The 23,352-nt window shown below is 41.1% G+C and overlaps 2 protein-coding genes and 2 non-coding genes across 4 annotated transcripts; 3 read left to right on the top strand and 1 right to left on the bottom strand.

Moving 5' to 3' along the window:
• Nucleotides 1-4,622: 4,622 nt before the first annotated feature.
• Nucleotides 4,623-8,563, top strand: rps3a (ribosomal protein S3A). Its single transcript, XM_003449677.5, has 6 exons — nucleotides 4,623-4,776; nucleotides 5,361-5,464; nucleotides 5,816-6,003; nucleotides 7,623-7,831; nucleotides 7,969-8,078; nucleotides 8,393-8,563. Exons 1-6 carry the CDS (start codon nucleotides 4,715-4,717, stop codon nucleotides 8,518-8,520), a joined length of 801 nt encoding a protein of 266 aa, XP_003449725.1. The 5' UTR covers nucleotides 4,623-4,714; the 3' UTR covers nucleotides 8,521-8,563.
• LOC112847238 (small nucleolar RNA SNORD73) lies at nucleotides 5,663-5,728 on the top strand. The gene has a single exon (XR_003220672.1). It is a non-coding gene; the product is annotated as a small nucleolar RNA SNORD73 (small nucleolar RNA).
• LOC112847236 (small nucleolar RNA SNORD73) lies at nucleotides 8,150-8,220 on the top strand. Its single transcript, XR_003220671.1, has one exon. It is a non-coding gene; the product is annotated as a small nucleolar RNA SNORD73 (small nucleolar RNA).
• On the bottom strand, nucleotides 8,411-18,258 carry sh3d19 (SH3 domain containing 19; the record flags this gene model as incomplete). Its single annotated transcript, XM_025907866.1, has 20 exons — nucleotides 8,411-9,311; nucleotides 9,396-9,499; nucleotides 9,684-9,870; nucleotides 10,027-10,079; nucleotides 10,606-10,829; nucleotides 10,916-10,980; nucleotides 11,071-11,201; nucleotides 12,320-12,371; nucleotides 12,472-12,609; nucleotides 12,706-12,774; nucleotides 12,871-13,081; nucleotides 13,171-13,211; nucleotides 13,351-13,457; nucleotides 13,609-13,722; nucleotides 14,253-15,326; nucleotides 15,410-15,566; nucleotides 15,779-15,884; nucleotides 16,127-16,163; nucleotides 16,389-16,429; nucleotides 18,212-18,258. Coding segments are annotated over 20 exons (3,069 nt in total), but the record flags the coding sequence as incomplete, so codon positions are not given.
• Nucleotides 18,259-23,352: the final 5,094 nt, after the last annotated feature.

The raw sequence follows: 23,352 nt of genomic DNA, 5'->3' as shown, positions 1-23,352 counted from the left end.
TCACCGTTCAAGCAATGCCAGCTAATATTAATATGGGACTACAAGCTTGGAAATTTTGCGTCTGAGCTGTGTCTATCGCACAGTATGCATATTTACACATTACAGGTTACTGAAAGTGTCTTTGTTCCGTTTTCGGGAAAAGCAGCTTGCTACCCTACCCTCAGGACAATGCACATGTCACGTGAACCCAATGTAAACTACAATGATGAAGGGAGGAAGGCAGGACGTATAATAGTAAGCAGATAATGCTGCACTTTACTTTAAAATTTCAAAAAGTTACACAGAGACCGTGGGGCTGTTTATGGTAATCCAGGTTTGACTGTATGCCGTGTATCAGCATGCATATAAACGTCAGGGGGGTATTACTCAAATACTGTACTTGAAATGTGGCTTTATTTTGAACATGTTAAAATACAACAAAGTGAAAAAACGTAAACAAAACATAAGGAAAAGAATAATCACAATATATAACTTTACATGTTGAAAAAGGAGCAGAAATAAGCCTAAATCTATTAAATCCCTCCCCCTTTCCACAAATAGTAACAACAATCATAATTTTTTCTTCCTGTTTATGCCCTCTCATAGAGATAGGGAGAAAAAGCAATTAAAATAAGGTAGGGCTTGTACAGTGTACAAGACAAGTGCCTACTACATACACAGAGAAAAGCAGTAACTGTAACAAATCATGTTCTGAGTGTTAATTTAGAAAGCTTATTTACAAACTGTCAATGTAAATCACACATCATATAATGTATGAAAAGAGGATGTTATAGCTTGAACTAACACAACTAACAAAATGAAAAGGCAAACAGGAAATACATGCAGAACGACGTTTTTGTAGGGCACAACAGCGCACACTGACAGATGTGTGCATCCCGCGGCGCTGAAAACCAAACATTAAAGCAAAGTGACGGCTCTGCTTTGCTTGCCTTTTCAAATCACCGCCACAACCATAACCCCTGACACGTGAGGGGTTTTTTTTGCACGGCTGAGGAGAAGAGACAAAACTCTAATCAGACACAATCAAAGCAGTCGAAGTCAAATAATGCCCATATTTGATACTATCTGTCTTCCCATCTCTGTTCTTTCTAGTGACTTCACATTGGCTCTGCGGGATGGATGTGCAGCCATGAGTGTTGCCACAGAGGCAGCTGGCGTCACCGTTCCCGCTGACCTCCCAGTAAAGTGTAGCTGAGCCCTCAGGGACCCTGGGAGTCATGGAAGCCAGCAGCACCACCCATGAGATGCAGGCCTTGTCTCTGATTTAATGACCTCAAATCAGCAGTCTTGTTCACTGAGCCCAAAGACTTTCTTAAATACGACCTTCAAAAAAAAAGAAAAAAGAACAGAAAAAGAAGAGAGAAAGCTTTTACTGACCTTTAAACTGAACTGTGCCTTCTTATTCTCCTGCAGGCTTTATACAGCTAATGAGTGGACAAGTTTGTGACACAGCGCCACCGTAATCGTCTCTTTCTCCTCTCTTGCTGCCATCCTGTTGGAAGCTCTTATTATCTCAGAAGAAGATTATAACATCCGCAAATGATTTAGTGTCAGAGATTGCAATTAAACTGATGAGCCCTTGTTAAGAGCTCAGAGTGTGTCAGAGCGACTCTTTGAAAAATATCTTTTTAAACCAGCTTGAAAGCAAAGATGACTAAAGTAATGACGGCAAATGTAATAAGCTTCTCATCCGAGCCACAAATGTAAACTTGTTGCTCATGCAAACAATACAGCAGAGGGTGTAGATCAGTGGTGTCAAAGTCATCGTGGGCCACATACAACCCTACTTTGATCTCAAGTGGAACAGATCAGTGAAACTCTTCTTTCTCTCTATCTGAATTTAACTGTACATTTAAACCCTGAGATATCCCAATATAAGAAAAAGGAGTGCAATTTCAACAGCAGCTCTTAGTTTTCTTTACATGATAAAGAAAGGCTGCTGTCGTCAGCACCACTCTTTAAACTTAAATTGTAAGAAATTAATATGTAAAATGACAGAAAAAAGTCTGGTAGCTCATTGATAAAAAAGTCCTGTAATTAAAAAGGAGAAAGCTTTTGTCAATTCACAGAAAAATGACCTGTTTTATTTATTTATTTTACAGTGGACACTTTCTAAAAAAAAAAAAAAAAGAAAGAAAGAAAGAAAAAAAACCCTATAAATTTCTATAGTAGTGAAAAAAAAACAGGAATGGGTGAAATGTATCAGTAGATGGAAAAATGTATGGAAACACAGTTAAAAGTCAAAAATTTATGACCTCCTTCAAATTTCCCAAAGACATCCAGTGGTCCGGATTGGAGTTTTTGCTGGACTGATTTTGACCCCTGGGCCTTATGTTTGACACACCTGCTGTAAATGAAATAAAGACAAAAAAAAATGCAAACATGAATTAGATTTTGAATGAGAAGACACAATAAACAGCTGCAACGTCTTTCAAATAATTTTTGCAAACACTTTCTTTGGCACTAGGAGCTGGATTTGTCAAAGTACTGATAAACTTGGTGGCATATTAGGAACAATAAGGGCACAAGTCTTTACATAAAACAGCACCTTTTTACCTGTTTTTATTTGTCAATATTGGTATATAAAATGGATGAAGTCCACTAACGTGTTTATTTTGTGACCTCCATCTGCAAACAACATCTTCCACAGAATAATATGACCTTCATACAGGTGGAATGTTACAGGACTGTTGTATTAGGCTTTGTGGATAATTGGATATATAAACTCCCGAGTGTATATTCCCAACAGACAAAATTCTTCCCTTTGTAATAATGTGGGTGGAAAACAAGCAGCACGCCTATCTTACCTGTTTGCACACCTTGAGACTAGTTCCTCCTGTTATGAGATCTGGAAGAACTTGTCTCCAAGAAAACTGGTGTGGATCACTTTTTGCTGGGACAAATGACACATATTACTCAATACAACAATTTAGTACTATTGTCTTTCAGCTTCCATTTATTTAAAAAGATTACTTTAAAAAAAATGTAGGTTTTGTCTTTATTACTTTGTTTGTCCTGTTTGGCCCTTCCACTGTTTTTCCATTGTGGTCTTCTATAATCTGCCACTAATCAAGTACTTTTAGCAGGCCAGGCTATTTTATGATGTTGTATTTGTATATCAAGGTTTAATACTAAAATGATGGTGGTTTCTATATGATTTTTTATTTGATTGATTTTTATTCTTATTTGCTTTCTTAACGCTGTAGTTGTGGACTGTCAAACTGATTCGCCATTTCTGGAATAAAAAAATGTTTCCTGAATGTGGAATCTGAAATCCTTTCAAGCTTGATTAGACTACCTGTGGTTTAAACTAATTGAATTAAATGGGATGACCAGATCCCAACAAAGTAAATGTAGGGCAAACACTGTGTTTGTGTGGGACAAAGTGGGACATGTCAACGATGCTGAATTTGATTTCACTGTTATTTCAGCCGCTGTTCTGCCTGGTAACAGTTTTTGGCTTTCAGTTTGTATGTGTCCATAGACTGATATATATTTTTTGAGGCATGTCTGACATTTTTGGAAGTTTTTAACCAATCATGACACATAAAACTGTTACTTCACACCGTATCACCCCCTGTGTGAAGCTAAGAAGTAAATAAGCTCTGTTTCTCAGTATACACTATCACTTCATTGTCTTTGTGGTTGTTTCTGTCACATTCAACAGAATCTGCAAAGTTTGTGACTTTTTGTATATGGTATATTTACACTGCAGTGTGTTAATATTGGGACTCAACATATGCTGCGCCAGTTTAGAAGAAAAAGAAAGACTTATGAGAAATGTCTTCCATGAACAGTGTAAAGGGGAAAGTAATCCAATGTAATTTGGTATGATTTTATGGTTTTTAGATATACGTCTTTAATATACTGTCTTAAAGCCGATGGAGAATTCTGAGTACTGGCATCCTCACAGGGCTTTTTGTCAGTGCCCTTCATGCTTTCCTCACTGCTCTGCTGGGAGATTGCACAGTTGTTTGTGCAGCGCTCTTTCACACATGCGTTATGCGATGCTGAGGAAGGGCTCCTCATTATTTTTGCAATAACCCTCCACCTTTTCACAGCATTGTGCTGTTCTTGTTTCAGAAGTGAGGGAAGCCGGTGTTGATGGATCTCTTCGTTGTTTGTTAATGACATGAAGTTAATTCTAACTGGAGGGTCAGTGGCTTAAATGTTGGGCTGCCTTTGAAATGTGTTGGCAGTTAAAGTATCTGAAGCGGTCAACCACTTGAGTAGTTGCCAATAGTAGTGAGCTGGTGAGTGACTTTTTGATTTGGTAACTGTTCCCTGACTATGAGAGGCTGATCTGACTATAGTTAAAAAACACAAAAAAACAAAAGCCTCCCCGTCACTTTAACTCTTTATTATACACATTAAGTAAAAGCCGGTCTTTTAGAAAATGCATGTCTTGCAAAACCGGTCAAAGTATGGGACACTGTCTGAAGATGTAGGAGAAGGGTACAAGGGATAAAAATGCTGCCCAGTGCCACATAAAGACGAACGTCTGCTCACCTTATTGCTACTGATTTCAAAACTCTTTTTTATGTAGTTTGTTAGTTTCTTCACGAGCGGGTTAGACTGTGCTTTCACCGGCAGAGGGAGGCAAATGAAACTGCGACAACACTCGCGAGATGAGACAAATCTCTCGACCTCCCAGCCGTCTCTTTAATTCTCGCGGGATTTCCAGGTTCCTCCTCTTTCACTCCCTGTAGCTAACATGGCAGTCGGCAAGAATAAGAGGCTGACCAAAGGCGGCAAAAAGGGTGCCAAAAAGAAGATGTAAGTTGGACATTCAGACATTGTTGTGTGAACAACACTTCGCTCTTTTCGTTGGTGTCGTTTTGGTGTGAAATGGGTGAAGGATGAAGCCGATTTTAAGTGGATGTTAAGCGGCCAGTGCTAGTGTCGGCAGTGTCGGCACCGCCGGCCCCAGTGGCGCTGAGCTGTAGCATGATGTCTCCTTTCATGCTCTTAGACTTTCTGTAGTCAAGTTGATTTTATTATGTGCGAGAAGCTCATTTGGAGTATCACTAGCACAATAACGGAAAGCTCAAGTAATTTGGTTGCCAGCTAGCGCCTGCAATCTTATATGCTAAATGCTAGCTTAGCTTAACTGTAGGGTAGGCGAGCTTGTCTGGCAACATGGCAGTCGGATCCTACGGCTAAGAATTAATGTATCTAACTTATAACACCATGTGGTGCAGACGATCAGTACGACCGAGCTAGTCCGTTAGGAAATCGTGAAATCGATTAGAGTAGTGGTTATTCCACGGTGTTTGCTAATCCGAGCAGTGTCCTTTCTCGTACTGGTATTCAAGCATGGCTGAGATGATTGTGAATTAATAGTTTCTACTCTCCTGCAGTGTGGACCCTTTCTCCAAGAAGGACTGGTATGATGTCAAGGCACCAGCCATGTTCAACATCCGCAATCTTGGCAAGACCTTGGTCACCAGGACTCAGGGAACCAGTAAGTCTGCATTGTGTGAAGGCTGTTGTGTGTGTTGTATGCTAATGTTGCTTTCTGTAAAGAACAGAAGTGTCATTCTATGATTCAGTGAAACCTCTGCAGTAGTAGTAAAGATCAGCTTTAGAGTTGTGTAGGTGATGCATTGTTTTTTTTAATGCTGTCCATAATTATCTGAGAGTGTCCTTGGTGTACAGTGGGAATGTGATGACAAACTGTTTCGATCCCAAATGATGGCCCTGATTACTTAGGAGATCAACTGACTTTCCCATTATCAGTACTTACTTCAGCTTCCAGAGAGTTCTCGTTACCTTTCAACCCTTTAACTTTTTCCGTACCTCTTGTACCACACAGGAATCGCCTCTGATGGTCTGAAGGGACGTGTGTTTGAAGTGAGCCTCGCTGATCTCCAGAACGATGAGGTGGCCTTCCGCAAGTTCAAGCTCATCACTGAGGATGTTCAGGGCAAGAACTGCCTCACCAACTTCCATGGCATGGACCTGACCCGTGACAAGATGTGCTCCATGGTCAAGAAGTGGCAGGTAATGGTCATGTTTTTCACCAGTGGTGCCAGATAGCTGATGATGTCACTTATGCCAATGTGTTTGAGATTTGGCTACAGGGCTACACTATATATTGTCTTGCCGTCAACATTCAGGTTTGTATATGGTATATTTACACTGCAGTGTGTTAATATTGGGACTCAACATATGCTGCGCCAGTTTAGAAGGAAAAGAGACTTATGAGAAATGTCTTCCATGACCAGTATAAAGGGGAAAGTAATCCAATGTAATTTGGTATGATTTAAGGGTTTTTAGATATACGTCTTTAATATACTGTCTTAAAGCCGATGGAGAATTCTGAGTACTGGCATCCTCACAGGGCTTTTTGTCAGTGCCCTTCATGCTTTCCTCACTGCTCTGCTGGGAGATTGCACAGTTGTTTGTGCAGCGCTCTTTCACACATGCGTTATGCGATGCTGAGGAAGGGCTCCTCATTATTTTTGCAATAACCCTCCACCTTTTCACAGCATTGTGCTGTTCTTGTTTCAGAAGTGAGGGAAGCCGGTGTTGATGGATCTCTTCGTTGTTTGTTAATGACATGAAGTTAATTCTAACTGGAGGGTCAGTGGCTTAAATGTTGGGCTGCCTTTGAAATGTGTTGGCAGTTAAAGTATCTGAAGCGGTCAACAACTTGAGTAGTTGCCAATAGTAGTGAGCTGGTGAATGCAAGCAATGTGGACGATCGCTAGTTAAAAGTCCATTCACAAAACTCCCATTTACGTAAACATTTATTAAATTCAGGTCCACAGTGGAGCTTTATCCTGTCCCAGAGGCAGGGTGCACCCTGGACAGGTCTCCAGTCTATCACAGGACTAACATGATGTTTGACTTTTGCTTGCACAAAATTAAAATGATAAATAATGTTAAGACGTAAGTGTGTACAGTCATCTGATCTGTAAATTGTATTTATTTTTTGGCCCAAGACAGCGGTTATGAAGGTGTTAGGTCTTCTCATTGTTCAGCAGGCGATGGTAAAATATTTTGGATTTGAGTGTGTCGGTCATATAGTCATAATTTTGCAGTGGTGTTTACAGTAATGGTAGCAGCAACGTCTGAGTGCACCAATGCTCTTTGAAACACAAGCAACAAAGTGTTGTTTCATTTTGGCTCTTCCAATGCAAAAATCAAAGGCCACTGTATTAGATACACCTGGGATATCTAGTTTGTTCAGGAGCCGTGCTATTCGTTATACTTAAAAGCCTCTCAATGTTGTATATTGGACTATTACATTTAAGATCTCCCATCATTTTATCCGTTCAGATAGCATACATGAGGACAGTGACCAGTAGAATCATAAATTGTGTAGAACAAAACTGGAAATATAGAAGCTTTCTAAATGTAGAATATGTGGCAGAGTTGTTGCATTAGACTTCACACCCGTGCCTTCGCTGACAAGTGTACACCTCAAACAATTTACTAGTGATTCCAAAGCTTCCAGATTAACAACACTTTAAAATTGGGCTTTAATGCGTTTTGGTTCAGAAAAGGAAATGTGAGAAGCACATTGAAGGAACACAAGCAGCTAAAGTTTGTTACAGACTGATGCGTTTAAAGGTGGCACTGTTATTGTAATAATTATTGATTATCTTTCTGCTCAGACCATGATTGAGGCCCATGTGGATGTGAAGACCACCGATGGCTACCTTCTGCGTCTTTTCTGCGTGGGATTCACAAAGAAGCGTGCTAATCAGATCAGAAAGACCTCCTACGCCCAGCACCAACAGGTCCGTCAAATCCGCAAGAAGATGATGGAGATCATGACCCGTGAGGTTCAGACCAATGACCTGAAGGAAGTGGTCAACAAGCTGTAAGTCACATTTGTTTCTGATTAAAGCACAGATGGCATTATTAATTTAAGATTCAGCTAATTATATCTGAGTGCTCTCAGGTTTTGTGTCGTAATTAATGGTTTTACATTAATGCGTTCGCTGTTTCGTATTCCAGGATCCCTGACAGTGTTGGCAAGGACATCGAGAAGGCCTGCCAGTCCATTTACCCTCTGCACGATGTGTACGTCCGCAAGGTCAAGATGCTTAAGAAGCCCAAGTTTGAGTGTAAGTAATGCACAGTAGTATTTACAGGTCTCTACCTGTAAATACTACTGTGGGTTTCTTTTGTTTGTGGGAACACATGATGACAAACAGTTTCGGTCCCGTATGACCACCTGATTACCGTCTATTGAGATCACCTGATGTTCCCTTGCAAAGTGCTTGTTTGACAAGCAGAAATTCTTGGTTTAAATGAACGAAATGTTACCACTTTATCTTTGTCATTGCATATGTAAGATAAAAACTGTCATTTTCAAGTTGTTAGTACAGGTTTGATTAGCCAGCCAAGTTAAAGTTAAGTTCCCTGTCCTCCCTTGCAGTGGGCAAGCTGATGGAGCTCCATGGTGAGGGTGGTGCCGCCGGTGCTGCAAAGGCTTCCGGTGATGACACTGGAGCCAAGGTGGAGAGGGCTGATGGCTATGAGCCCCCCATTCAGGAGACAGTGTAAAAACACCCTGATTTGAATAAAAAAAATGTAAATGACCAACAAACTGTTCTGTTTCTCTTTGTCAGTAAAGTAATGCAGTCATTCAGAGTCGGTACAGGAGGGGATAAAATGCTACAAAGTCCAGCACCCTTGAAGGAACTAGTCACTAGATAAAACGTGGATGCTGCGAAATTAGTGCATTAGGTTTTTCGATTGTTTGAATAAAAGGTAATAGAGCTGAATTTTATGTACTTTAGTCTGCAGTGTAGAAACTTCCTGCATTTCCAGTATCTGTGGTAAAACTTGTACATACAAGTCCTACAAAATCATATTTCTGAAGCTTACTGAAACTATACTGGTAGTAATATTCCCCTGAAATGTTGCCATTTAATTTCATCTCAGTAAAGCACATTCAGTGAAATTCATTTATAATAGGAAGAAAATAAACCCACTAGATGGCGCCAGTGTTCATCTGGTAGAATTAAAATGCTTCCAAAAAAAACTAACATCATCCACCATCTGTAATATTTTTATTGATTATTCAGTAAACGTTTTTCAAGTGGACTTAAAAAGTTGCACTACTTGTAGATAAAATACTGCATTCAACTTAAAGTCAGTTCAGGTTTCTGCTGCTGTGAACAAGTCACTGGAGCTTCAGGTCATCCAGCTGTGCTTTGCACTGAGCAACAGCCCGTGTGGCTTTAATCCAGTACTTGCACGTAGTTTTTAGGAACCAAGGCCCGTTTGCCCCTCAGGTCCCCTAAAAACCATTCATCATCTATGGACTCGAGATTGGTTATAATATCCCCAACCTGTAAAAGAAGAGGAAATGTGGTTTTTACATGTAATGAGGAATTAATTTTGTTTACTCATGTAAGATGGAATCGCATCACTACCCGCAGGGAGAGCTCCTCATTACAGGTTGATGTGAAGCTGTACAGAGCCCTGGCTCTCCCGCCTCCAGCAGCTCCATTCTCCTGGTTATTAAACAGCTGCTGGCCTGTAAAGGGCAAAATTTGAAGGAACACTTGTAAATCATGTGTCATGCTACAGAGCAGCATGACAGAAAAAGGGGATCTTTGTCCATCTTCTCACGCCTGATTTTCTCTACCAAAAACGCACAGTATAAAGACACTGGTGTTTCAAATCTAAACTTTTCAGCTCAAATATTCCTGACATCACACCTGTGGTGCTTTCCACATAATTCCTGGGGAAGAGGCCCTCCCTGCCATTGAGCCTGCCACAGCTCCACTCAGCATCCATGTGCTTGGTGACGAGGATACAGTCGCCCTGTTGAAAGGACAGCTCTTCCTCTGTCCTCCCTGCATAGTCATACAGAGCTACCACCCACTCCACGTCAGAGTGAGACGCCTACAGAAACGAGGAGTCAAATACACAAATGTTCAGTGCCGCTGCAGAATACTTAACTATAACAAAACTATTATATCTTTTGCTCAACACATAGGGTCAAGTTGCATGACCAACATTGTCTGGATTTATTATCGTGCTTGTATCAGTGTTGGTTACCTGAGCAGGTTTGGCAGCCTCAGGGTGGATGCTGGGAGAAGCGGCAGCCATCCCTGTGTAAATGTGAACAAAATTAAATCAAGGAACAAAATAGAAAATTCTGTGGCCACATTTTGTGACAGTCCTCAATAATGTATTGGTTTGCTATAAAGAATTCGATATTGCTGCCATTGAGGAGACTGGTGTCAGGCTTTTTGTATTATTTCTTTTACTGAGCAGGAGTTTGCGTTATTCATGTGAATGCTTTAACGTTTTAAAGACCAATTTTTCCTCGATTTGAAATATATGTGAGTATTTGTAGGACAACAATGTACTACTTGTAACCTCTGATCTGTATTTCTAACCTCCTGCCTATGGCTGGGCTTTTGTAAACAATTATTTAATTAAAGTCAAACAAGTGCAAATTCTTGACATGCCACAGAGGGTATGTACCAGCCAGGATAAAGTAAAGACGCTTAATAAAGGCTCTTCAGTGGAAGATACAAAACTTCTGTATGTTGTAGTGTGGATATTCACACAGATAAATATATGTATGTACAGTTTTAAAGTCAGCACATAGTGAGCATCAGAAAATCTTACCGGGCAGTGCGACCTTCTTACTGGGTTTCTGACTCGGGGGTGGAGGCAGATCTTCGATGACGTCTACAAAGTTAAGGGGGAAGATGCCAGTGTGGCCGCCGATCTGTCCCCGTGCCCAGTCCTGTCCCACATACTCCTTCAGCTGGATCACATCACCCTCAGAGAACGACAGCTCATCACTGTGCTCCCCTTCAAAGTCAAACCTTGCCATACACCTGGGACCACTTTAAGGGTAGGTTAAACATCGAGTTAGCCCATCATGCTAGTTTGTAAAGGCTGATCCAAACATTTTATGCTGTAAAGACAGTACCTGACTTTTGCGGGTGTTGGTGGCGGCTTTGGTTTCCTCTCTGGGAGGGGTTTTGGGGAATCCAACTAATCAAACAAGAAAAAAAAAAAAAGTTAAAAGCATTTGCCTTGCTTTTTGTTTGTCACTAAATAGGTGAAGGATGGACTGAAACCTACCAGGACTTTGACATGATTGATGGGAAAGAAACCAGTAGATCCCCTACAGGTGCCTTTGTACCACTCACTGTCCACCTTCTCCACCATGGTCACAATATCTCCCGCTCTCAGACTCAGCTCTCCGGGACCCTCTGTTTTAGGACCAAACACTTCACAATCAATCATTTAATACAAACAGTCAAAGCTTTCCAGTCAAATCCAACAAATACATCTACACTCACAGGCCACTTCATTAGGTACACCTGTTCAACTCTTTATTAATGCTGATGGCTGATAACATGGTGGTAACCCAGCGAATTTAAGTATGTAGACATGGTCATGCTTAAGTTTAATGCATGGCACATTGGCACACCTTGGGCCCCTTAGTGCCGGCTGGGCACCATCTAATTCGACAGCGCCACAGTGCACCCATCATCTGATAGCTGCTTCCAGCAACACACCATATCACAAAGTTAAAAGATTTTTGATGGCTTCTTGAACGTGAATTAGTTCACTGTACTCAAATGACCTCCACCTGTGATATGTGGTGGAGCAGGAGTTCTGCATTACAGATGTGCAAATCTGCAGCCGTCTCTCAGGAATGTTTGCAGCATCATGTTGAATCTATGCCACAAAGAATTAATACAGTCCAAACTGGTACTAGCAAGGTGTACCTAATAAAGTGGCCATCAGTGTTAATGATTCTTTTCAGTCAATATGCATTTTAAAAATGAGCATTTAAAACTTTATCAGCAGGAGAGGTTGCTGTTTAGAGTGTTCACTGTGGCATGGACACAAAGAGGCCGGCAGAAATAAGAAACTATTTGTTATTTAGGGAGCTGTAGAGCTAGGTGTGTTTGTCAATTTTAGAATGACCTCCTTTTTATTGCATTTCTTTTCTGGAAAACAAGCTAGTCTTGGTCAAAGTTAACGCTAATTCTTACTAGTTAGCCCCCAGTATCTTGTGCCATATAAACCATCATCTCCTGACTTCACCAGAAAGAGTTGTCTCCAAAGATTAAAAGAAAAAACCCCCCCAAGAACCCCCCACCATGCATATGCATATAGATTTCTAAATTTAGGGGGAGGCCTTTGGGTTAGCCCCCTGTCTCCAGACATTACATTATACCCAACCTCCCTCCCCTCTTGACTGGAAACCTGTAATTGTATTTGTCCTCTAATTAATATGCCACAACAAATCCAGTCAAAGAACAGCCTGAAATGTCAAAAATATTATCTTAAACAGTTGTTTAAGAAACCGATGCTTCACCTGGATCAAAGTCATGTATGACCTGCACCTTTAGCCCAGTTTGGTCAGAACCCTGCACAAAAAGGAACAAAGACTTTAAAGGGTAACACATCAGGACAGACTGGTAACAACAGCATCAACATAAACTGACTCATAATAAAAGGCTGAGTCACCTGTGGTGAAGATTCATCCGAGGAAAGGGGAGTTATAATCTTCATGCGGGACTTGTGGACTTTTCCTCTAGTTTGTCCAACTTGGCACTCAAATTCATTGTGATTAATTTCTCTAAGCAGCAGCAGCACTTCGTTTTTCTATTGAAAGGCCAACAGTACATAGAGGAGTTAATGATGTGCTTAACAATGATGAGCTGCAGGCCACGTATGCGCTGGTAAAACTAGTTTGGTCACCTGGAATGACAGCTCTCTTGAATTACTCCCTTTGTAGTCGAAGCTTGCAATCCCATGGGGAAGCTGCAACTAGTGGGAGAAAGAAAAAAAAAAAACAATGTTATCAAGCTCTCGCAAAGCCGTTGTAGAAACAAGCTTGGAGGATTTATGCGTGCAGTCTCTCACAGTGTATTTGTTGTAGAGGCGGTGGCCTGGGTTGGGCCTTGGGGGTAAGACGAGATCTTTCCTGTGGGGCTTCTCTGGCTGGAGTTTAGGTGAAGAGTCCCATGACAGCGACTGAGAGCGACCTGTGGCTTTGAAGCTTTGGGGAGGCCTTCCTGGGGCTATTTTGGCTGGAGGTGGGCGAGGTGGGAGGCTTTTGTTCATACTTGGCTTCCTGAAGTGCAAAATTGTCCACAACTTGAGCAGGACATACTCAAAGTGTCCTACAGTTTGATATTTGATTGTTTTCCCCTCTCCACTTACCGAGGCGGCAGTGATGGCATTGGCATAGCACTGAAAGGCTCCTGGAAAAAGAATCAGGGCAAAAGATGTGAAGCATAACTAGCTGAAGCTCAACAGCAGGCAGCGGGTTTAGGAGGAAAGAGTTTCATCCGAAGATGCACTTTAATGAGGTTTGAGGCTTTCCTGTGATCCAAATCATACCTGGAGGGACAAGCTGGACTGCAGGCTTTTTTTGTGGTTCATCGAGTTGTTTAGTGAGCCCACGGCGTTCTGAATTGGAAGAGGAGGAGGATCATCCCAGGAGGAATCTGACATTAAAAAAAGGCATACTGAGCAGCTGTGCTTCGTGTGTACAGGATAAATAAAGTGAAGATAGGTAAGAGTTCAGTGCCCAGTTACTACATGCTGCATACATGTCAGATAAACACATCAGTCTTACTTAAGGCTTACTGAACCTACCTGAACTGGTTTTGCTGGGGACCCTGATGGTGGTTGGTCGCTTCGGCAGGCTTGGCACGGTGAAGGAGCCCCCATTGACGTTAGAGTTACGCGGCGGTTTAAATGGCATCGGATCTGAGCAATGAGACACCTCATGAGTGTACAGCTTTGCATTTGTGTTGCACCAACCTAACTCAGGACCTCAGGTGTACAATAATGTCATAAAAGTCAGCAGATGGTTGTTGTTATTAAGGTTTACTTAAAGGGAGCATTTGGAATTGTAGGAAATAAGGCATTTCTTAGCCATTCCTCCAGTCACTACATAGTTTTGTGCAGCATCTCTGACCACGATGTAACCAAACAACCATTAATTAGGTTTCTTTAAATGCCAAATATCTGCCAGTGTGACCAATCAAAGATTCTGCTCTCTTTTCTCAGCTTCTTATGGTTGTCACTTAAACACCAGTAAGATCTTTGCAGGCAAGATAACCTTCTTAACCACAATTTATAGGATTTCTTCTTACATTAATAAAGTCAAATCAAGGATTTTTATATGAAAGCAGATTGAAAAACCCAAAACAAAACAGTAAGTTGATTAACAGAGAAACTGGAGATGAAAAATGTAAACACGTACTTTTGGAGCAGTGCATTTTATTTGTACTTACTTATTGGAGTCTCCACATACTCATTCTCTCTGACCAAAGAGGCTGAGTTGTGGTTGTTTATATTCAGATTGGGTTTGAGTGGTTCCTTCACCGGAGGTGTAGGTGGAAAAAGTGAAGGTTCAGGTGGAAAAAGTGAAGGTTCAGGTGGAAAAAGTGAAGGTTCAGGTGGAAAAGGTGAAGGTTCTTCCTCATACACTTGGCTGACTCTGGTCAGCGGAGAGCGTGATATTTGTGACATGGCACCCTTGCTGTGTAAAGCCTCCAGCTCCTCCCTTATTGATCGACCTGCGGGTTTCTCAGGAGGCTGAGGTCTGGGGGCTGTCGTAGGGGTTTTAAAGATGTTTGCCCCCGATATGTTTTGACTGTCATCGTCCATACTCGGGGTAAACGGAGGTTTGAGAGCTACAAAAGGTTTAGCAGCAACCGGAGGTCTAATGGATGGCTTCCTGGCAGGAAGCTGCGGTTTGCTAGATTCATTCCCATTTCCGTCCTCGGTGGTAGCCTGGCTCTCAAAAGCCTGGATCTTGGCCCGGATGCTACGTTGATTGTTGCTGCCGCTCATCTCGTCAGGAGCATCTTCACTTTGCGAGGATTCGTCGGCTTGATCAGTGATGCCACCGCCCTGCTCGTTATCTGCACCGAAAACCTCCAACAACTCCTTTAAATACTTATTTGAGAGGACCTCCTGGTTATCAGATTGAATATCCTCAAAACTTTCACCGATTTCGACCAAAGTCTGAACTTTGGCCTCCTCTTCGGTTGGTTGCTTAAGGGATTTCGTGCGAGGGCGTGGAACGGGACGTTGGCTGCGATTGGAGTTTGAAGGAGAAAGAGTGGCGTCACCAGGTTCAGGGGCAACAGAAGGATGGTTTAGGGGAATGTTCCAGTGCACAGTTACAGATCGGGCACACGTGTGCGTGGAGTCTTGCTGTTGAAGTTGCTTTCCATCAGAGTCAGGATCACTTTGGTCCTCAGCGTTCGTGAGTGCTGCGGTATTTGTCACAACCTTCTCTGCTGCTTTTCTGTCTGCTGTTTTTGGCAGCGAGGGCCTGGGTGGCTTTTGTGGCTTTGTACCTGGAAGCATGAAGAACCACGGTGTTTAGAGTCAAACCTGCTATGAATGCTCAGCAGACAGTAATGATCCTTTTATGCCTCACCAGCAGGTCTTTTCTCAGCCAACGGTGGAGTGTCACCACGCCGTGTGACGGCAGCGGCAGGGTCAGTCTGTGTGGCGCTTGTGCCTGTGCAGCTGCTCCGGCGGGGGGCTGCAGTGGGCTTTACGGCGTGTTCCTCCCCAGTCTTCTCTTTGATCACCTGGTCATTGGATGGTGGGAGTGGAGTCATTAAAAGAGAGAGACTATGACATTTCTGTGTATTGTATCTAGAATAATAGAATTATTATCACACACCCTTGGCTATGATACACCTTGATCATTTTAAAATACTTGTTACTAGGATTGTAACAAGTGCTCATCAGTGTTCATTAATAGGCAACACTGAGACACTGTGGCTTAGGTGAAACCTACCTGGGACACAGAGCCCGGCTGAGGAGGAGGGGAAACCACTGAGGATCCTGTGAACCAGGTGTTACTTGTCAGAGGCTCTGCTGCTATAAAGGTTATCTGTGGTCGCCTGGAAGACAAACCGCAATAGCACCATGAGGATCCTCCCCTACACGAAACCCCCCCCCAACAAAAACACACCTACACACCCACTTCTCGTCCATCTTAAATGCAGTTATTTTACTGATGATTACTTTTTAGATTTGTTAGCAAAAGCACGGTTCTCTGAACCACATGGCACAAATCAGATATTTGGTTTCATTAAGCTTTTAAGAAGCAAATAATGCAAACAAGATGTAAAGAGTAGGATACCTCCCGTCTCTGTTGTTGCTCTGAGAGTTTGTTCTCGCTAAAGGAAGAAAGAAAAAAAAAGTAACATGAACTTTGTCCCCATTGCACTATAAGATGTCAGTTCCTGTTAATCATACTACAGATATATTTCTCTCTTAAAAAGAATCCTGCTGAAACCAAACATTAGAAAGAAGACTCATTACTCTTCCACATGAAAAACGTGTAGAAACACACCGTAAAAGGCTCTAAACGTTTCTCAGAAGGCCGGTTTAGGCAAACTTACTTCGTTTGATAGCAGCTCGTATTGAGGAGAGAGGTCCCGGACTGAAAAGAGAGCAGAACAAGAGGCTTGTTTATCATCAACAGCAGGTTCATACTTTTGCGGTGACACCATGGTTAAACAGAAATCTGGTCACTCTTCATTTTAACAATCCTTGCAGTGTAACTCCATGCAGCTCCTCCTTATTGTTGATGATCCAAAAATAGATAGAGCAGAGATGAATTGCTTAAATATTTTATAGATATAAATGATAAAAATATACATGATAAATGGCACACTATTTTGGATTGTTATGGTTAAGGAAACAGTAAGAAGGTTTACATCAGGTAAAAAGACAAAAATATTTGATATAAGCAGAAAAAAAAGTGCTGAAATACATTGAAATAAGTTCTTAGAAATTTGTTAGAGTCCAGAGTTAATTATGCAATTCACATTTGTTAGACTGGGCTGTCTGAAACAAGTCGTTTCGTTTCATCTCCTTTCTTCTGATTGGCTACCTCTCAAATGGACGGTTTAAGCAGCAGGTGGGCAACTCTGCTTAAATACAGAGTTATGTGCCTCAGACAACAGCATTAAGTGACATCATAGAGATCCAACAGTAGAAAAAAAACAAAAAAAAACACTGCTGGATGCAAGTGCTACTTCTCAGCTTCCAATAGACACTACACACCATGGTATCAAATTCAATGTCGCCTTGAGTTATTAGATTCAAAAGGTATTCGGAATACTTGACCTCTGACCTTGAGGTCAAGGCCACTGGAATTCAAACTTGTCGGAGATCTTTAGTAGATGCTGCTGTGGTATGAATTTGAAAATCCAAGGTGACTTCCTTCTTGAGTTATCGCATTCACAAGATTTTCAGAAAACTTGACCTCTGACTTTGACATTGTGATCAAAGTCACTGGGATTCAAACTTGTCCACTTATGATATCCTACTGGTATCTCACGGCTGAGGGGTAAAGACTGTCTGAATCCAAGTGTTCAGCACGGGTTGAAGCTTTTAGGACTTAAGCACACTTATAAAACACTGACCACATTTATGAAACTTTTGGTATGTTTAATAAATGCATCCACTTTTATAACCACACACAAATAAAGGCAAAGCATAAAGTTCCCACTTTATAGGACAAGAGTAATATCCCAACAAACACCGTTCATTAATCTGTTTGAAATCATCGGGCTTACAAAACCAATAATCCCAGTAAACAAGACCATTTCCTCAGTGCGTTTGTAACTCTTTTACACAATACAGGAGGCGAATGTATTGACACCATTTGACATCTTCCGTTTGTTTCACTTTCAAACATTCTTTCCTTTTCATCGCAGCACTCTTTGTGCTGGTTGAAAACTATAGAGGTTGAACTAACGTGACAGGGAATTTTCCCTGCTCGTTAAGACCCGAGTCCTGGATCTAAACTATCTGACAAAAGCCCAACAATCCTCCTTTCCTTGTGCCGGGCGGTTAATTTAATTGACTGCTTGAGTTGGAACCACGCGGACTTAAAGGGTCACAAACAACTCCGTGATGTATGAAAGCTTTAAACAACGTGACAGATTTTCAGCTCTACACACATTTGTCTTCTTAACATGTGTAAACACCAAGTGAAAAAAGCAGCACGGTGTCTACTCATCATTGTGTTAACCTTCTGTCTGTCAGCGAGGATAGATCACCGCATTGTTTGGTCCATTCACAACCTCACCATCAGCAGATCTGGCTGTTAAAGGGGACAGAGCCCTGATTCCAGCTACAGCTGAAGTTTGGTGAAACTGAACAGCTGCTGCTGGATCGAACATACAAAACTTCAGCTCGGCATGAAATCAAATACCTGGAATGCAAATGTTCTTGGTTCTTGGTTCTTTCAGCACGATCTGCACAGGAAAACAGAGAAACAGGTTTTATAAGTGATGTGGAGAAACAAAGACAACATACTTGTGAACATTAATGCAATGAAGATGTATGAGAAAAGTTAGATGTATCATGATTGATCATTTTTAGTGGAATATTAATCTCATCATGATGCAGTGACTGAAATGAACTACAGGCCAAGTAACCAGAAGCAATGGGTGCTTTCACTGAATCCAGAAACAAGCTGTGTTAACATGACATTTTCTGATCGATCATGTCCAATTAACTTAAATCTTTCTGAAAAAACTTGTTATAATGATTGTTATGAAATTTCAACCTTATATGTCAGATTTTTTTCAAGCGATATATGTTTGAAAAATGGTCCATTGGCCCACTACCAGCATGAGTCAGTGTTTGGACATGAATGTTACAAACATTATTAAAGATAAAAGCCTGAGATTTTCACTGGCCTTTCTTATCATCAAAATGAATCAGGATCTAAAATTGAGTACAGATACATAAAAAAATGTCTTAGTATTGTTCAGTTAAAATATGAAAAAAACCCCAAATAAATCAAGTGGTTGTGTAAAGTCACATTTGAGCGCTCACTTAGAAAAAAGCTTCACATATCAAAAGACAACTAGTGATAAGTTCTGAATGGTACAAAGTTAAATTTCACAATGATACAATTAAACCTGTAGAATGCTTTAAGCTAAATTCTTAGTCACAACTATGATGAAAATATTATTTAGCAGATTTGGGTAGAGTAGGTCTTGAAAATGAAAAAATATGCATATAATTAACAAAATTAGTTTCTCATTTATAATTAGAGTACCATCTGGAAAACCATCTACTGATATTTTTGTTTTTGTGGTACAACTTGTTATATTTGCTTAATCCAGCTTGAAGTTTGAATGAAAATGGCACTTTCTTTGTTTTTGTCACTAAAAATTTGGCATTGAAAAGTATTCTGCACATTTTATTTTGCATTATTGCAAAATACAACTATAAAATACTAGAAATTTTTTACAATATCAGTTAAAAAAAACAACAACAACCCAAACTTTTAGTGTGAGACTGCTTGATTATTTTTCTTCAAATTTTAACTAGTCAATAATTGGACATTTTTAGATGTTGCTCTCCCGAGTTACAGATGCTGACTGATTCTGATGCCAAGGAAGGCCAGAGAAAATCTCATCTTTAATAGCCCTTCAGTCATCCATATGTAAACATTGAAGTGTGGAGAAAAAAAAAGAAAAGTATTTGATAGATAAGATTTCGCAGCAATGATTAAATGTCCAAACCATAAAATCTGTAAGCGAATCAGAGACGGTTGAGCCGTAGGAGCAGGTTGATTTGAGATAGAATGATCTTTCTAAAACATGAGCTGGTCCTACTGGTAAAGCAGCTTACTGAAGATCAGAATGAAGATAAAAATACACAAAAGAAACAGCAGGTGAAGATTTTTAAAAAGGCAACTAAATATGACATCACAGTCCACGCTAAAGCCAACACAGCAAAAGTCTGAGCCACTGTTTTATAAGACACAAACTCCAGGCTCTCCCACTGCTTCCAGACAGTGCTGTGTGAACTAGAAATACAAGAACTGAAACCGTACCAGCAGGGTGGACAATAACATGTTGATGAACCAGTTTGGCTAAAATGAACTGGTTTCCTTCAGGAAGCACTATAACACACGTATAGTTATTTCCTGGACTAATGTGGTCTATGACCTGATCTCTAGGTTTTTACAAACCAAACGCAGATTTCCAGCATTTATCAGCACAAGCTAAAGAGTAAATTCAGTCACTTAAACTAAAGTCATTTGTCCTTGAAGTACAATGAAGACATCCAGGCAGAGACAGAGGAGGCATTGTTTTTAATGCCTCAAACAGCAAGCCCTGACCTAGTTGTTCATGACACGCACCTGTCACACCTGTTACTTGTTATCTGTTTAAGCTGTAATGCTGCTTCCTCAATTTACACAGCATGTGAGAACACAGCTTCTGTGCTTTCACTTCACGATACAGACGTTTTTAAGTGGCTACATGATGAATTCTCAGCTCTGACACTTTCACACTTAATAAAATGTCAACACTTCATAACAGAAGTCACACAAAAGTGCACCTGCCTGGTCATCTGTATCAGTAGAAGTGATGACACCATATGCTGACAGCCTTACCTGAGAGGAATTAAAGGAAAAGACATCAAGCGTTCAGTATCAAAAAGGTCATTTCCAATCAATATTTTCCCTCCTGGTCCACCGAGCGTCCCTCTGAACGTGCCAACGAAGCTGAAGCAAGCAGTCACACACCCACAGGCAACAGCAAAAAAGAGGGACGGCCGATAATGTCTCAGTGTTTACTCGGCCAATCTGATGAAGTGGAATGTGGTCAATCAGGAAGTGGAGGTTTTCAGTGTAAACCTCCACCATATTAATCTTTTACTTGTGAAGTCACAGAAATGTTCACGCAACTCTCTGTCATCCATACTGTAGCTGACACGGGTCTACAGCCGTTAAATAATTAACTTCAGCAGCTTTGAATTTACATTTACTCTCTCACAAGGTCAGCGTTTATTTCAGGCTTAAACAGTTTCCAGTGCAGTATAGAATCTGACTCTTGAGTATTTTTTTTTTTTAAATGTTGAATTAACTAAAGGATTTTAAAAAGGATTTTAAAAATATGATGATAAATGGAAGATCTATTTTGTTAAAACAGCTACAATTTCTCAGAGCACCTGAAGAGCACTCGTTCAAAGCAATTCATGAGTCCTAGAGTAAATCCAAGTAAGCTAAATGGACTGGTACTTATGTATTGCACCTTTCTACTCAGGTGAGCACTCAAAGCACTTTCTACTACTAATCTCATTCATCCAGTCATACACACACACACACACACACACACACACACACTCATCCAGCGCTTTTATCTAGGCCTAAGTACTTTCTAAGCATTCACGCCCTCACACAAATTTATCATGTGAGCCAGCTGTTTGTGTTCCTCACAGATTCTTATAGGAATGCAAACAGTACATGTTTTCAAGTTTGTATCAGCATCTTTATGGATTTGAAAGAGAAATTGAGTTTGAAATATCTGAAAAGTACCAAAGTGAATCCTCTGTCTGTTTGTGTGAAAAAGAAAGTGATGCAGGCTGATACATTTCACACGGTTTAAAGTATAAACTCTACAACTGAATGTACTTCTGAATGTACTTCTGGTTTAATGGATGTCAAAAACCTCACTATTAGTCATAATCGGCCTCTGCACCAATAACAGTACTGCAGTTTTGTCTTGGTTAAGCTCACCTGTGCATGAGATGTTAGGCATGAATACCTTACACACACAGAGGTGTGACAAATTAACAGAAACTCTTGACTGATCATGCCTCCACATCGCACAGAGATGGACTGATTGTCTGAAAACAACGTGAATCATATGAGTCACCAGATCTCAATCCAACAGAATGGCTATGGGAAGTTTGAGACAGACAGAGCTCTCCAGTATCATGTTCAAAACTTCAAATAAAGGAATGAATAATTGATGTTTCATCCCTCCAGTAGAACTGCAGTGATATAGGGAATCAACAAGGCATACATGTGATTTTTCCAGAGTCCTATGGAGGTTTTGCACAGTGAACGACAGATTATAGCAGCTGGTGAAGGCACACCAGTTTGAGTAAGCTTCAGGCAGTCTTGTACCATACTTAAACATCATGAAGGTGACTTCAGGCCAAGAACTACCTCATTGTGGTATCTGAGTTTAAACCCCCCACCCCCCCACACACACCAGTTTGGCTGCCCCTCCTTCAGCTTGGTTTTTTCCTTTCCACTGTTGTAAAGTGCTTACTCATTGAGGGTCATTCACCCTATAATACAAAGAGATTGTAAATTGTAACCGAATCTATGAGTCCAAATTATTCAGTTAAAAAATGATAAAATCCTTCTAAAAGTCTTACATGATACAGAATAAATACATGCCATTCAATGGTTATACTAAACGCTTCCAGCCATACAATTCTCTGCCTACATCAGCGTGCTATTAGATTACAGCGTTAACCATCTTAGACAACAACGGTGGTCTAGGGAGGAGCGTGAATATCTGCACTGAAATTCATGGTTATCCATCAGATTAGTGGTGGGCAATACATTTTCCCAGGGGGCCACATGAGAATCTCAGACTGCTGTGGAGGGCAACAGCAATTAAGCTTATAAAGAGATAACATTTATTTTAAGCAGAATTGGGTTCAGTTTATGCGCAGTCCCTATTTCTCGTGTTGCCTCCTGGGAAAATGGATTGCCCACACATGCATCAGATGGCTGTTAAGGCATATTAATCAGGGCTAAAGTGGTGGAATAACACTGACCAATGAAGCAACAGGATCATCCCAAATAAAGAAAGTGAAACACGTGTTGCACCTGTATGTAACAATAGTGGCTCTCTTTAAGAGAATTATTTACCATCAGAGGTTCACTGACACCAGAAAGCAGCTGAAGTCAGCAGGAAAGGTTTCCCCTTCACGGCCATACTCTCCCTCGAACACATGCTGACGTTACTCAGCACAAGTGGCAGCAGTCACAGAGCAGCTGGTGAAACGAGCACCAAATGGAGAACAATCTGCCTTCAAGTGTCACGCTTCACCAGCCTGAACTCCGTATGAGTTAAGAGAGCAGTCAATTGATGAGCAAATTTGCTCCCTATCCTGTACAGAAGAAGAACATGCTGAAGCACCTTTGGGAGGGAAAAGATTCTAAAGTGTGACTCCGGTCAAAATCCAGGAAGTGCTGCTGTTAACTGTTGAAAACAGATTTGCCCTCACTCTAAAAACAAGACAGCTTAAAGCTGCCAAATGACGGTGTCACGAGTGAATAACACAATGTCAGCATGTCCGGGAAGATTAGATGGTGTCCATGCAAATGAGTGATTCACAGTGCAAACTGCCCGAAGTGGTATCTGAAGTGGGTCAGACGATTTTCTGTTATTATCACAAGTTCTATCAAGTACATACGACAACCTGTTCATCACACAGCAGCCTGCCTGTTCAGACACTGACAGGAATTTCCATGCAGACAGCTGGTGGAGTCAGGGTGTGGTATGAGAGGGTGTGTCGGGGTCTGACACT

Source organism: Oreochromis niloticus, linkage group LG6, assembly GCF_001858045.2.
Source record: "Oreochromis niloticus isolate F11D_XX linkage group LG6, O_niloticus_UMD_NMBU, whole genome shotgun sequence".
Lineage (NCBI taxonomy): Eukaryota > Metazoa > Chordata > Actinopteri > Cichliformes > Cichlidae > Oreochromis > Oreochromis niloticus.
Note: the sequence above shows the minus strand (reverse complement) of the source record. Positions and strands in the feature narration are given on the sequence as shown.

What these genes read in the sequence shown, in the direction of transcription:
- rps3a (XM_003449677.5), top strand. Translation starts at nt 4,715, where the DNA reads ATGGCAGTCGGCAAGAATAAGAGGCTGACCAAAGGCGGCAAAAAGGGT. An exon ending in CACCAGGACTCAGGGAACCA is followed by an intron (nt 5,465 to 5,815) that starts GTAAGTCTGCAT and finishes TGTACCACACAG; the next exon opens with GAATCGCCTCTGATGGTCTG. An exon ending in CCATGGTCAAGAAGTGGCAG is followed by an intron (nt 6,004 to 7,622) that starts GTAATGGTCATG and finishes CTTTCTGCTCAG; the next exon opens with ACCATGATTGAGGCCCATGT.